At 49.2% G+C, this 15,300-nt stretch overlaps 1 protein-coding gene across 3 annotated transcripts in view; it reads right to left on the bottom strand.

Moving 5' to 3' along the window:
- LOC112982911 (vascular endothelial growth factor receptor kdr-like) overlaps positions 1-7,897 on the bottom strand; it is a 147,172-nt gene extending 139,275 nt beyond the window's left edge. For 2 of the 3 annotated variants that reach the window (XM_064518089.1, XM_064518091.1), the window contains exon 1: positions 7,500-7,897. In XM_064518089.1, the coding sequence (XP_064374159.1) occupies positions 7,500-7,563 (64 nt within the window). In that variant the 5' untranslated portion in view covers positions 7,564-7,897. The remainder of the gene's footprint in view (positions 1-7,499) is intronic. The other variant, XM_064518090.1, reaches the window with a different exon arrangement.
- Positions 7,898-15,300: the final 7,403 nt, after the last annotated feature.

Raw genomic sequence — 15,300 nt, 5'->3', positions numbered from 1 at the left:
TTTCAGTTAATTAGAAAGGAGTTAACACCACACACAAGACTGGTCCTTTACAGAACAGCTGCTTTAGTGTGTATTTTTGTGCAGATTACCTCTATGAACAATATGGGCCATTGCATTTTGCTCACAACTATATCGGATCCCCATGGTGGTTGGTATTTTTCCTGCAAACTGACCTTCGCGTATCTGTGAGGAAGAATTTAAGGTGTGCAGTTTCGGAGCTGAAGGCTCTAAGGAAGCAAACATTTTGGCTGAGGTGTTTTAGATTCATGGAGATTTTTTAAAAAAATGGAACAGGTAATGACTGGGTCAAACTTCCTTGACCCTCAAATCAAGAACAATCCCAGCAAGGCCGAAAACTCCCCTCTCTATTTCCTTGGCAATCACGTTCCCACAGTTCACAAAAACACAGGAAGATCTAAGGAAACCTATGTGGAAATGCAGAAGACAAAGGCAAGTGATCTGAAAATAGAAGGCTAGTCCATATATTTCCTTTACATTCTGGGCCTGAGTCTAGTTTTTGGCTGAATTTTTAAATCTTGGGGACCATATGCTTTTGCCATTCCCTTCAGGGCACAAAGGGAAACTGGCTTGTGCAGCCTTTCATCAGTGGAAGGGTTAGACGAGGTTCTTCCTTTCTTGCTCAGTAATGTCAAGAATTCCTTCTCAGTGCTAAAAGCTTTTCTGCTTAGAGCCACAACAAAAGCCCTGAACATTGCTTACAAGCACAGCACCCGCTCGCTGTGACTCCTTTGCATCTGTAGATACTGTTGGGGGGCTTGCAAAAACTGCATCTTGTAAAGTTCAGTATGGCATGAAGATGTAGTGCATCTGCTCGCCGAAAACTGATGAGATTCAGCTGCAGAGCTTAGGCAATCCCACCCCGGCTTGCCAAATCTCTGCACCAGATGCAATTTAAAAGGCAAAATTTATTTTGGTGCAGGGCAGAGAAACTGTGCAGACCCCTGCTGTGGCAGGGCTGAGAAATTCCTCTTGGCTTTTTGTAATGTAAAAATTCTAGGAATCCTGAGCCCTGAGGGGAGTTTTGGAGACATTCAGGAAAGGGGGGAGAGAGCACCAGAGGGACGTAGGATGCAGCGAGGACAAAAAGTATGTGCTGTAAAGACAGACTAATCCAAGGACTTGGAGATGAGGGTATTGGACTGCCTCTTAAAACTGTTCAAAGACTTGATTCACTATCCATCAGAGCACATAGCTGTATTACATTGTTAGTAACAGCCTCATACAAAGATAGCAACATTTTCACTGACCGGTAGCACAGTTGCCCTCACTATGTGAATTCATTGCTTACATTTTCAAAGCTTTTGAAGGCACAGGGCTAAGACAGTCACTCTGGTACATACAGTGATGCCTGCAAACCCTGCCTCCGCTAAGGCGCAGACGAGCCTCGCTGCACCAGATTCAACTCCATGAACCGGGGACTGGACTTGATCCAATAGATGCTTTCCAGTTTTATATTCCACTTACTGGCAAATGCAGGAGATGTGATCAGGTCATAAAAGCAGTCACAAGATTTGCCCAGTTCGGTTCCTAATTTATGCTAATACAGGGTTTCAGGTGGGCTGGGGTTCCCCATATGAGCGTGCTGAGCACTCAGGTAGCGTGCAATTTAAACAAAATGGGCAGCAATCAGTGTTGCTCGTCACAGTTTCATAAGATCAGATCCCCCACCTTCTCTCAACCTTTCTCCTTCCCCACTTGAGGAAAACAGCTCATGGATGAGTCTTTAAGATCACACCTCTCATACAAAAATCCTTGCTTCAAATGATTTGCTCTAATCTTGTCTTGCTCATGGTGATTGCAAGCTCTCTGCTGCTAAAGTTCTGCTCCCTGGGGCAAGCTTCAAGCATGTGTGCTTATATTAAATGCCATTTCCAGATAATAACCTTGGCTGGCTGATTTTGGCAGGTTCTGCTATTTTCTCTGTGGCCTTACAAAGAAAAAGAAGTGTCCAACTTAATGGGGAGATCAGTTCTCTATTACACGCCTTTTATGCCAGTTTATTTATGCAGCCTATTTTTTTGTGGTTGACTACAGTTAGATGCTCTGCTCAAAGGTGAGGACTGGAGGTACGAGAATGTCATGATCAGCATTCGGGAGCCGCAGTGTCCTGTCAGTCAGTTGGGATGGGTGCTGAAGGACAGTGTTTCAGACAGGCCTATTTTGCTCGTAACTGTTGTTTTGATGTTCCAAACATCTTTTAATTATTTCCATTTGTAATTCCCATTCCAATGGCATCTGGGCAGTCTAGCGAAAAAACAAAGGTAGAGTAAGGGCGAAAATCAGAGGAAATGTCAAACCGAGTGAACTGCAACAGGGCCAAGCCTCAGTGTCCTTCGCAGACTCTCACCGTGAAAGTCAAACTCTGCCTCCTGGAAACTTCCTGTATTCAGGTTGCTGCTGCTGCCCCTAAACTGCTTTGCAGCATAAACCGAAAGCAGCTTCCTTGTTCATCCTGCCCTTCACTGATGATCAAGCGGCCCTTGCTGCACAGACTTCGCAAATGTCTTTGGAAGCAAAACACATATTTCATCTCAGTGAGTGTATACAGCATACGGAGATTTTCACCCTCCTTCAAATCATGCTGGCAATTTGGAAGACAAACTTAGGAGAAAAACAGATCACCTATCACTGACTGTACCAAAGAAATCTCCTGTGGTTGTTGCAAACCTTTTCACCTGTGCATAAACCTACTAGCAGTATAAATACTTTATCTGTGGCTCAAGTTGATATATTACTTCAAACTGAAGTAGACCAAGCTGTTGCTTTTTGCAAGTACTTCATCATAAAATGAACAATTCAGAGTACACATAAAAGGACAGAGATAACTCAAATGTACCTTGTTGCTCTTGTTTTGATTCATACATATTAGCAGAGCAAAGGGGAAATGTGCAGAGATACAGATTTTTGAAAATTTTAAAGAAAATAGGATATGAAGTTCTTGTACAGAAACCTTCTACAAACAATCTGGTTTGTATTCTCAGTATTCTTTTGGGTATGATGCTGTTTTTTAGAAGTTAGGGAAGTATTCAGAAATACTTTACATTTTTTTCTTTGCCTTAAATAGATTAATTAGTGTAGAGAGATTTCCAGTTGGTTTTGACTGTGGCAGCTTCAGGCAGGGAGGCTCATATATCACAAGCTTAAAAGAAGTTTTCTCTGCTGTTTATAACATTTTCCCATAGTAAAGCAAATATTTAGAAATAACACCAATTAAGAGACAGATTTTTGGTTTACTAGAACTGATCAACAGCCCATATTGTCAGCTATCTGATCCTCAACTTTCCAGCACTGACTGCCCCAAGGAAAGGCAAAAACATCCCCTTAGTGCCTTTCACTTTGCAACGTTGTACCACTGAGCTGATGGTCTTCCTCACTGCAGGCAATCATTACTTTACTCGCTAAACCGAGAATCTGAGGTGACTTAGCTACCGATATGTGGCATATTTGAAATGTATATGTTAGGAAGATAAACTGTCCTTCCTAATATATTTTGTCTGTAGATGTTGCAAAATGAAAAAAAAATAATTTCAAGCTTGTTTTAATTTCAAAGAGATTAGGCAGGACCTAATTTTTATTTTTGAATATTGTTAGTTTTCCAGTGTTAAATCATTGAAATTACTGAGTTTATTTCAATCCTCCAAAAAGTTATTTGGACTGCTAATATACTAAAAACCTTTTTTCTGACGATAACATCAGGAGGTGAAAGGCACTAAACTTTTCGTGCTACATATAAAGTGTTGCCAGTGTCAATAATTCTTTTTAACCAACCCACTCCCTACCGAAAACATGGACCAGCTGTTGCTATCTGCACAATAATTACCGCAGAAAAGGTCTTGAGCAGAAACACTCTAACTAGTACTCTACGGAGTAATAAGAAATTTCATGATACCTGTAGAACTGTCTTAGGAAATTTAAAGATTCATATGCTATTTTGAAGCTCTTTTTTATAAAGAGGGATGAAGTTTGCACAGCCACCCAGGCCAGCGAAACACCCGCGAGGACGGAATGAGCCACGTAGGTTAGGAATTCTCTAAAGGAGACCATCCGCTGATCTGTCTGAATTTTATAGCTATGGTTAACTTCCATCCTCCAGCATCAGTTCAGGAATTCTGAAACACTTTTGGTTCTTCTTTTATGCCACACAGCCAGGCAACCTCCGCTATCTGCTGACCAGCAAGGCAGAAGGACACAACGGTTATAATCAGCCACTAACACACAAGGAGAGGGCACGCAAACACCTTTGCTAAAGTCTGTTAAGAGCTAAGAGTTTCCTTCACTTGGGCACCTGGGAAGTCCTGAACAGGGAGGTATCTATCGCTTGGGCTGGGCAGCTGGACTGCCCTCACTCAGCTAGCCTGGTGAATGTGCTTCCAGTTGCAAAATCCTCTATCTGCATTGCAGAAGCAACGGTTTGGATGTGACTCAGATTCAACTTCTTCAGTGCAACTCTGCCTAATTTAGTCCACAAAGTTCCCAGCGAAGGATCAACCTACAGCCTGCAGGATAGATGCAGCCTTGCATCTACCTTCCCCCTAGTGCCTTGGGAAGTCAGTGTTTCATTAAATCCATCGCTGGAGATGAACTTTGAGGAAAAGGTGACTGAGGAGTTAATACCTCAATAACATCAGTGCTATCTAGAATCCTCTGACTTCCTGGCCCTGTTTCAGTTTGGCTTCCAGCCTAATTAGGGCACACAGAGACTGTGCTAACAGATTATCTTTTTCTAATGATGGACAAAGGTCTGACATCCATAATGCTGCTTCCAAATCCATCACCAGCCTTTGCCTACAGGGACAGCTAGCGATGTGCCTGCCTTCCTTTCTTTGTCACCAGATGCAGACATGGCTTTTTCCCTGCCCTTGCCATCCCTGGCACTGATGTGGATGTGAGTCTGGATCAAATTCCAGAATTATTAGGACTAAAATTATTAGAAAAGTAATGCTGGCAAATAAGGAACAAAGTCAGCACTGAAATGTGGGTAGCCGGACTTTTCCCCTACCCACTTCAGTAGCAATTGCATTGCATGCACTCCACTTCATCCTGGATCCTCAGGAACACACTGTGGCAAGACATGCTTTCTGCCTTCTGCCAAATACTTTTTATTATCTCTCTGATCCACAAATGTCCACGGCAATCTAAGCCTTTCTGAAATTCATCAGGATTTCTGTAATATGCCTTCTATGGGCAACCTTTCCAGACTATTCAGACCTTTAAAAAGTGGTGTAACGTGCAGCTGGCTGCTCACTTGCACGTGTCAGCCAGATGTAGCACATTACAGGAACTCTCTGAGGACTGCACTAGCTTCCTATTTAATACCACATGCAAATCAAGGTACTGATACCCATTCCGATAAGGAACTGCCTTGCCCTGGGTTAAGTTGGACACTTCTACTGATGGCCACTAGAGTATCTTTGGTGGAGGGCTCTTTCTTACTTCTAAGATTTGCTGTTTTTTCAGGAGAAGCTGGACAAGCCCTTCGGGGCACAGTCTCAGGCTTAGCTATTTATTCTACATGTAACCGTGGAGAGTTACTGTAGGGAATATGTGAAACTACACTACAGGGAATATGTGAAACTCACTGGGGCTGGGGCTTGTCAAAGAGTTTCAGAGTTTCTGCAGAAGGAATACATTAAATCTCTGAATGAATCCAAGAAAACCAAGGACACTGATGCTTCGCCGTGTTTCCAGAAGCTATCCTCTTCATATTAAACTAGGAAAAAAACATAATATGCTAAAGAAGCACTGTGTTGCCAAATATGTTCACTACCCAAAGAAAATCATAGAGAATTACTGTCAAAAGAAATTCCACAGTAAATAGCAGACCATCTCCCTTATACAGTTTGCAGTGTCATGAATGAATAGCATGGTAATCCAATGAAATCCTCATGCTTAATCAAATAATGAAAAGTCATGTGGCAGATGGAAAAGCTCTTCTAAATCTCATTAACCTGCTTCCTCCTTTTTTTCTGATATTGGTGAAAATCAGGAGTAACTCCAGGGAAGACGGTGCATTTCCAGAAGTGTAAAATGAGCATTAGAGAAAAGAGAATCTCATCTAACATCTATATTGAGGAGGAGAACACAATAGAGAAACACCACATAAATAAGAATGGAAATACCAAAGAAAATGTAGGTGTTTGCCTGTGATTTCTGTACCCACACATCTCAGAGATTAGGCACTGATTCCTGATGAAGCAATCAAGTCGGCCTGTTTGCCTCTGCTCCCGCATGCAGCAGTGCGGAGCCCCCAGGTACACCACAGCTCCGGCTTTTGAAGCCCCATCTACCTCAGGTCTGTTTCAAATGATCAAATGCAACTTGAAATGCTCCCACGTAGGACAGGGAGACACACAAAGACACGAAGCCCCGCACATCGCTATTTTTAACCACGCGCTGAAACCTCAAGGGGATCAGAAGTGTTAGTGTGGAAGAAAAACGTCCTTCAAGTGCAACAAACTTCAAGGAGATTTTTCCTGAAGATACAGCTTCCTTTATTTCCAAATCTCTTTTAACGAAGCCCTGACCTCTTTGAAGTATAGAACCCGAGCTGCCAGCGCTGTTGGTTGATTTTGAGTTACCAAGCCCTTGCAAACTCGTTATGGGAAATTCCGGGGTCAATTCATCGTTTGCCCACTGGGCTCCCAGGTAACCGCAGTTCTCTGCATGGGATTTCCTCGGATGCCTCCCATCTGCAGGAGGGGAACGCAAGGGGTGGAAAGACCGGGTGGAGGAAACCCATGGGTGAGAACCGGCGCCTGGGCACGGGCAGTCTGTGAGGCTGGTTCTCCCTCTGGGACGAGGCGGCAGGGCGCTGTGAGCCCACAGGACGTGTCGCCCCGGGCGGGGAGGCCCAGAGGCCGCCCGTGACGGGGCACCAAACGCTGCTGCCCGCCCCAGGCCTGAGGGGAAGGGTAGGCCGCCGGGCGCCCAGCGGCCGTCGAAGCCCGCGGGGAGAGGAGCCGGTGGCGGGGGCGGCAGAGAGCCCTGCGCCGTGCCGGAGGGCGGCGGGGGCTGAGCCCGGCGGGTGCGGGGTTTGGGTGCCGCCCGCCGCCCTCTCAGCGCCGCCAACCGCCCCTCGGCGCCGCCCGCCTCCGCGCCTCGCGCGCCCGCCGCCCCCCTCAGCGCCTCGCGCCCGCCCGCGCGCCCGGCGGCAGGCGCCACCTAGCGCCCGCCGCCGGCGCCGCCCGCCCGCCCGCCCGGCCGCCCCCGCGCACTTGCCGGCGCGGAGCCGCGGCCCCCGCCCCCGCGGATGGGCCCCCCGCGCCGCCCGCACCGTGCCGCGGCGGGGAGACCCCCCGCCCCGCACCCTCCAGCTCCCCCGAGCGGGCGGGCGAGCTCGGCCCGCGCGGAGGCGCCGCGGCAGGGTCGCGGGCGGGCTGCGGGCTGTCAGCGCCCGGCGCGGCGCGGGGCGGCGGGAGCGGGGCGGCGGCGGCGGCGGGCGGGAGGCAGCGCGCGGGCCCAGGTGCAGCGGGTCCTACCTGGCAGCAGCAGCAGCGCCTGCAGGGCGCAGAGCGCCAGGGCGGCGCGCGCCCGGGGCACCATCGCGGCGGGGGCGGGTTCCCGCTACGTCCGTCCAGCGCGCGGCAGCCGCCGCCTGTGAATAGGGACAACTTTTCTTTGCGGCAACAAGTTTGTCAAAGGCTGCGGGCGGGCGCGGGGGAGGGAGGGGACGGGCGAGGCGTGCGGGAGTTCCCACTTGTTGATCCCGGTTAAATTGTTCTTCCCAGTCACTGCTTCATCCTCGCGCTGCGGATTTCCTTGTCCGTCCGTCCTTCCTCCTGGCGGCGCGGGGCTTCTCCCGGGATAACTTTACTCCGTGCGTGCGTTTGTCCCCTCCCGGCCGGGAACTGGCGGCGCGGGTGCCGGCGCGGGGGGCTGCGGCGCAGGTGCGGCCGGGGGCGTCGCGGGCGGGCGGGCGGGCGGGCGGCGCTGGGGCACGGCCGGCACCGCCGGCGGCTCCTGTCCCGCTGCCGTCGCCCCCACCCCGCCGGGGCTGCCGTGCCTGGGCTGGGAGGTTGCTGCGAGCCCGAGTTTCTTTATAGGGACAGGAAAAAAAAAAAAAAAAAAGAGGAAGGAGAGACGTCACCAGCAAGGGGGGACTCGGCTCCCGCTCCCTCCCGCCGTCCGGCGCCGCCGAGGCTTCCCTCCGGCCGGGACGGGGCATCCCCGCATCGCCTGGCAGCGATGCGCAGGTGGCAGCGTGCCCCCGAAGTCCTGCCCCTGCCGTCCCCCGACGGGCGGAGGGGGCCCGGGGCTCCGCCGTCCCCCCCCCGGGCCCTGGGGCTCTCGGGGACGGGGACCACGGGGGGAAGCGGGGTCCCTTGTGGGGCCACTGTCCTCGCCCCCCTTCCCGCTGCGAAAGCGAGGAGATTTGGGTCCTCCTCATGCTGGCAGACCGCCTCCGTCCTCCCCCGGCCCAGCTGGAAAGCGGGGGGACCCCAGGGGGACGGGAGGGCCGTGGCCGGGCGGTGCCGGCGGCGTGGGGCTCGGCCTGCCTCTCCGGTGGCGGGTTTGGCTCCTGGGGGCTCCCCAGCGTCGAAGCCCCGCTGCCCGCCCGCTGCCTCCCTGGCCGCCGCCGCTCGGCCCTGGTGGCCGGGGCCCGGGGGAAGCGTCTCGTTTGAGCGGGGCGGTTCGGGCAGCCCGAGCGTGTGGCGTGACTATTTACACAGCTCGGCTGCCTCCCTGATCTCCGGCGGGTTCTCGTGGCAGCTGCTCCCGTGTCGCCCGAGCGTTATCTCCGGGCGGCTGGGTGTCGACAGAGCCACGGGCGCGGTGGCTGCCGGCCTCTCCGCACGCCTGTGCCCTTCCCAGGCCCTCGAGCGGGGCGAGCGCTGCGGGGAGGCGGCGCGGTTTTGGCCGGCCACACACAGATGCTTCCCCGTCCACCCCTGTCCCGGCAGAGCCCAGCCTTTTCCTGGCCCAGGGCCAGCGCCTCGGCCGCAGGTGCCTCCCGGGACGACGCGGCCCTCCGTGGTCGTCCCGCTGCTGCGAGGGTCGGAAACCGCGCTCCGGCGGTGCCGGGAGGTTTCACCAACCGCGCAAAGGGCCGCTTCCCCCAGGATGGCTGTTCCGTGCCATCCCCGCTGCAACGCACTTACCAGTTTTGTGGCTTTTTACGTGCACAAGCCGCAGCTCCGCACACACGCCGGCGTTCCCGATCATGCCACGACGGAGACGCTGGGGTTAAATGACCTGTTATGGCCAGACGGTCGAGCACTGCCAGCCCCCGTGGCTGAATGTCAGGGTTTTTGTTTTTTTAATTCTAGCTCGGTTTGTCTTCAAAAGAAGAGAAAGATAGCATGTGCATTAGACCTTAAACTGCACTGTGATCAGGGCATTGCAGTTTCCCATGCCTCTTTTGAGTATACTCCTAAATTCTTAATGAGTGTAGCAAGTACACGTGCTACATCAAAATGCACTAGGGCAAAATAAGACATAGGTGCTGCTCCGTGAGTTGCGAACTGGTGTCTTAGCCTGCGAGGAACATGGGCACGTCAGAGGATCAGAGTTGGTATCTGGTGCAGAAACGTCCCAAATACAAACAACAAACTGGACGCAAAATAGACTGAAATAATTCTGACTCGTATGGACTGCAAGGCATCGTTTCTCATGCACTGTGGTAAATCGGGAACACTGTTCTCAGTGGCACAGGGTGTCACCAGCTGGTACTAGTTTTCATATGAATGCCCGGATCATTCCTAAGAGGACAAACGCATTGTGTATTCCTAAAATTAATTTTTAGAACATACAACTCCCCCCAGAACAGTATTGCAATAATGGGCTTTTAAATAGTTACAGGTAATATTAAAGTCCGATCATATAGGAAGCTTAACTGAAGAATGAAAATTCTAGGTCAGCTATAGAACTGTAGTATATGTTTTATTTATGGGAGTGAGGTATTCAAAAATTCATTTGAGGTTATTGACTGACTGCTGGTAAGTTGTGCATAGTTTATTTGATGCCCCAAACATACCTTTTAATTGTTGATCAACTTAATTGGCTTTTTAATTGAAATCAATGCTACTAGTGTGTAGTTTTGCAAGGAATTCAATGTCAGAACCTGGCCAAATAATCCTGGGAGCTAATTTTATTTCTTTATTTCCTTCCCCAAAACATGCAAAATCAAAAACAAGGTTGTAAGGATGGCGCCTTTTGCTCCTGAGCATGCTAATATACCTGCAGCAACTCGTTAAAGTTTTTCCAAAGCGCAGCAGACTTACATAACGCAGCAGCAGGCTCCATTCATACAGATGGAAAAAGCAATTTGCTAACTGGGGTATAACCTCTTCATAACAGCACAACTCATTTTGCCATGACACCTCTACCACCTGAGGACCTCAGCACTCCTTGCTAATAACAAATATGTTAGCGAGCTTCACTTCCTTGATATTATTACTTTATTCATTTATGGCCATACTGATACATCTGCCAGGTGCCTTTGCAAAGCTAGTGGCATTTCATTTGGGCGTGAAATGGCCTTTTCTAGCCCTTCTTCAGTTCCCGTGGGTATTGCGAGCCTATGTCTGCTGGAAATGCTAACGGATTGGGAGGGCGAGTAACAACTACAAGAATTTTGCCGGGATACCAGGACTATGGCCTCTTCTGTTAAAGTGCCCTGCACTTTGTAGGACCAAGGTGTACCAGCAGTGTAGTCTATGAGACCTGCACTAAATGGAGGCTTTGATTACACAACTTGGCCAGCCCTTGAAGTATCTTCCCATCCTTTGATGGCACAGGCCTGACATGGAGGACTAAATGCAATGCTCTCTTCCTTTTGCCAGCTTGGCAGGGGATGGCGCCTGAGCAGGAGAACCTTCACTGTGTCTTGCTCCTCCTTTGGTGACCATCCTGAGTAAGCGTGAACCTAGGACACCTAGCAGAGAGCATGGCTGCAGATCAGAGCTGGGCCTGGATTTGCCCAGCCTTCTCCATTGCATGCTGTAATTAGCTTTAGCCAAAGGTAAAATCTATCTAAGTGTAGCCGTCCATGTTTTAGATCTCTAATCTGGGCTAGTTAAATAGTTCCCTGTGTTGTGACTGCAGAGATGGGCACTGCTGGAGGGCAACTCATCCCATCTATGCAGCGCGTCTCTTTTATAAACCTTCCTTGGCAGGAGCCTCTTTGTCTCCGTTAGCCCATGAGCCTACATTTTAGATGGCTAATTCTGCCCTGTGTCTTCAGCTAGAGGCACTTTGACCCAAAGACAGCCTTTCCTATAAGCTTAAGTGGGACAGTCCTGACCGGAGGCACGTGCTATGAAACGGAGGTACTCTCCAAAGCAGCTCTAGCTCTTTTTTATTTGCAAGAGCTGAGATTCACAGCTGTATGCTAGGCTGGTGAGTACTGACCTGGGCTTCCAGAACTGGGCTTTGTTACATGCCTGCAAGAGAGAAACAAGTAGAACATGCCAACAAATTCAAAGACATTTTTCTCTGTCCGTGATCTGTGGCAGGTGAGGAGAAGGACAGTGACCTCCTCTAAGAACTGCGAGTTGGCAGGCCCATGGATTTCCATCTCATACTGTGCCTTGCTGACTTCTCTGTCATTTTTTGGAGAGTACCTAGAGCTCTTTGTGGTTTGGCACCTTTCCATGTCTCATATCCTGTAAATCCAAGCCCCCAAAAGAGATGATGGGAAACAAGCATGACATTGCTAGTGTGTCTTGGACTTTACCCCATTGTTGTGAGATAAAACAATACATGTTCTATGAATTTAGGCATTATTTATTTGATGGGAACATAGTGTGGCTTAGAGGCATGTGTTAACCTCCAAGACAATCAAGGAGCTGGCTGTGTTTGTGTCCCTAACCCAGCAAATAGAAATGCAGCCATCATTTCTTAGAGTGAAGTTGCCAGTCCCACCTGATCCCCTCACACAGATGAGGAGTACTGCTACTGGTAGCTGCTCTCTGTCGCAGGAGAGCTGCCTTAACCCCATGGAGAGCCACGACACCATCTCTGGGTGTGCCTCTCTCCACAATCTCGTCAGGCTGTCTTTTATTCACGCGTATCCTGTAGTCCCTTGGGGATCTCGAGACAAGTTAACATTGGCAGTCTGTGAGCAAATTGGGCGGGGAACTTTCTGATGAAAATATTTTTCATTGGAAAATGGCATGTTATCAAAACAGAAAGCTTCTGTGGGAAGGCTTGGTTTTGAATAACTTCTGCTAAGGATGGAAATTCTGGGAGAAGAAAGCACTGTCCCAGCCTTTGCCTGCAGCTTGCCAGCTCTCCTATGTGTGCAAGATCCAGTTTCAAGACCTTATTCTGAATTAGGTCAGAAAACTGTGTTGTGATCTCCTGAGTCTTGCAGGAACCCTCCGATCACCAAGTCTGTTGGCTGCCCTGTGACCACTGGGTTCAGTTTCTTGCAGACACGTTTGCTTACTTATTCATTTGTTTTGACAAAATGAAAAAAAGCCTCCAAAAAACCCCTGTTTGGCTCAAACACTGAATGGGAACAAAATGTTTCTCTGGCTAGGAAAAACATTTCCTGCACAGCTTTATTCAAATACGTAGTAGTACATAGGCACTTAGAAAACTAACAGGATGAGGTCTGGGGCCAGCGGAGCCATGGGCATGTTTCTGATGACTTGATGCTCCTCCATGGGATGGCAGCTTCAGAGGGGCTGGTCAGGAAGCACATACATTAACAGAGTCTCAGGGCACATTTTTGCTTTATACCTACGGGGAAAATATGGCAAAAAAGGGTTTAACAAATCACCCAAAGCCACAAAACAAGGCTGAAAGAGGAGGTCTGTCACTAGTAGCAACAACGACGCAGAAGTACCAAGTAACATACAGCAGGCGATTATATTTTTATTTACAAAGTGTTAGGTCACACTGGAAGAAAACTCCTCATTCATATTATCCATCCCTTCCTAGCATCCAGGCAGGCGCTTCCTTCGTGGTCGCGTTGAGGCTTGCCACTGCCCGCATCCGTTGCAGTGCAAGCCCTGGTCGCAGCCCACCTCGGTGCTCTTCCTTCAGACAATTTTCCTCGTATTTGCAGTGGTGGAAAAGCACAGGGCCCTGACTGAGAACACCTCTTAAACATATGTGTTCAAACACCAGAGGAAAGCAGAACATTTCATCCTTTCACTGGAAACATGGGAGATTAAAGGATAAACATTACTCACCTCCCATTTTACATGACTTTGAACTGTGGTTTGTTTTTTTAAACTTTAACAGGGGGGAAATGTGTGATGTTCCATCTCTTTGTGTTTTCGCTCTGAGGTTGTTTTTGAGCATCTCCTTGTAGCTGTTTGACTCTAATCCTTTATAACTGAGGATGCCTAGGGAGATCCTTACAGCTTATAAATATAATCTAGGCCTTGGGCCCATATGGCTCTTAGGAAGAATTAACTGGTTTGGAGCACTAAAGAGACTTCTGAGCCAAGAGTACAAAACGAGAGAAATATGAGGGAAAATAAATAGCCATCGACAACAGACAGGCAGAGGGTTTGATCGCGATTTTGTTCTGCTGGAGACTGAAAGACAAAGACACCCACATAACGAGGAAGAACTTCATGAGCCAGGTTTCATCCATACACAGCATTTGAGGTAAGAAAAATATTCCATTCCTTTGAGATACCTTCATCCAGATCTTCTCGCTGCAATGACCTTCCTCAGTCAGAGGCCAAATTTCATGTGAAAGGTTTCCCTTAGCCAGAATGTGAACTTCAAAGTGTGAGAAAAATGGGTTTCATCCAGCTGTAGGCCTCAGAGCGCGCGACCAAGAATGCTTGTTTTATTTATTTTTCTTTGGATTCTAATTCCCTCTTACTCTTTCTCCCTCTTTGGGGATAAAATGGGATTTTCTTGCCACTAGGGCTGAGAATGAGAAGCACGGTTCGCTTCCACGGGATTCTGCAGACATTTCCTTTATAGCGAAGGTTTCTGCTCACATCTCTGAAGCACATTCACCAATGAGACCTGGCTGATTCGAATAACTGGAGTGGGGGAGAAAACTCTGCGACAGCAGAGGGTAGAGCAGCACCTGCAGCAGCGTGAGACGGTCCCTTCAGCTCTGACCCGCAAGGCTAGGACAGTCCCAGACGTCCTGCGCGTCATCCAGCAAAACTAAACTATCCTGCACTAATGCATTGCCCGGCCCTCGGCTGCAGAGCATGTGATAATCTTGCAGTGATGTGAGAGCCACTTAATCATGGCACTATTTCTTTCTTCCCATTGCATATGCTAAGAGAATATGCTCAGCACTGCTTTCGCCGGACTGCCGCCTTTCTGTTAGATTTCACAAGCAAATGCTTCTTGTCTCCATAGGATGAGCACTGAGATTATCGCTGGTTACACTAGCTCCAAAGTAAACCAGAGCTACATGACTCAGTGCAGCCAAGCCTGTGGGGCAAAAATAGCAGGCTGGTGTACTGAGATGGCGGAGAGAATCAAAGAGACACTGTCTACCAAAATTAAAATGTCTGCAAATCAGCTTTCAGCCCGTGCAGAGCCAAAAGAAATGTTTCTTCCATGGACTTGTTTATTTTTGAAATGTGAAAGGAAGCAGTTGCTAAAGACAAATGGACATTGTGCTGCGGGTTTGAGAAATCCGACGTGGTGGCACAAAGACACTGATAGCGAGACTGCCATCACTGATCTTTATTGTCCAGGCACAGAAGGGCTGAATACAGGCTTGAGCTACAGCCAAGAGGAGTGAATGGGAGGATTCCCAATGCCTTTAATGAGTTTTGGCTCTGACCCTAGATGAAGAAACATAACTAGTAATGAGTAAACTAGACTATAAAAAAATCCTTTCACCTTTAATAGAACACAGTGGTATTAGTAAAATGACAAAGAGACTCTGTTTACCATGCAAATTTTTTAAAAAGGTGGCAGAGTCCCACATTGTGAATAAAAAATCCTAAGCATCATGCCTTGTCCTAGGTCGGCGGCAGCAGCCGGGCTGGAGTCTCAGATCTGAGGAGCGAAACCCGTCCTGACTCCTTCCGTAGAAGGGAGCCAGCGGGCGAGCACAGCCAGCACGCGCTCAGCCAGGCCCACCTCTGCGTACAGAGGACACTGGGAAGAGGACAGAGCGCCACGGTGAAAGGCCGTGCCTATAAATGCAAAGTGCTTCAGGAAAATAAGCACCTACCTGAACACAACTCTGTGTCCCTCCTGTGATGAGATAGCCCGGTGCACTGTGAAAACAAGATCCGTTGGCACGGTTAATTGTTGAATCAAGGAATGGGGAGCAGAGGGAGGTTATAAGAAGACGGCAGGACAGTTTCATCCGTCTGTCCGGATCCTCCTAGCCTCGGG

The sequence above is a fragment of the Dromaius novaehollandiae genome, chromosome 11 (genome assembly GCF_036370855.1).
Source record: "Dromaius novaehollandiae isolate bDroNov1 chromosome 11, bDroNov1.hap1, whole genome shotgun sequence".
NCBI classification, from domain to species: Eukaryota; Metazoa; Chordata; class Aves; order Casuariiformes; family Dromaiidae; genus Dromaius; species Dromaius novaehollandiae.
The sequence above is the reverse complement of the archived record's forward strand: the minus strand, read 5'-3'. Positions and strand labels throughout refer to the sequence as shown.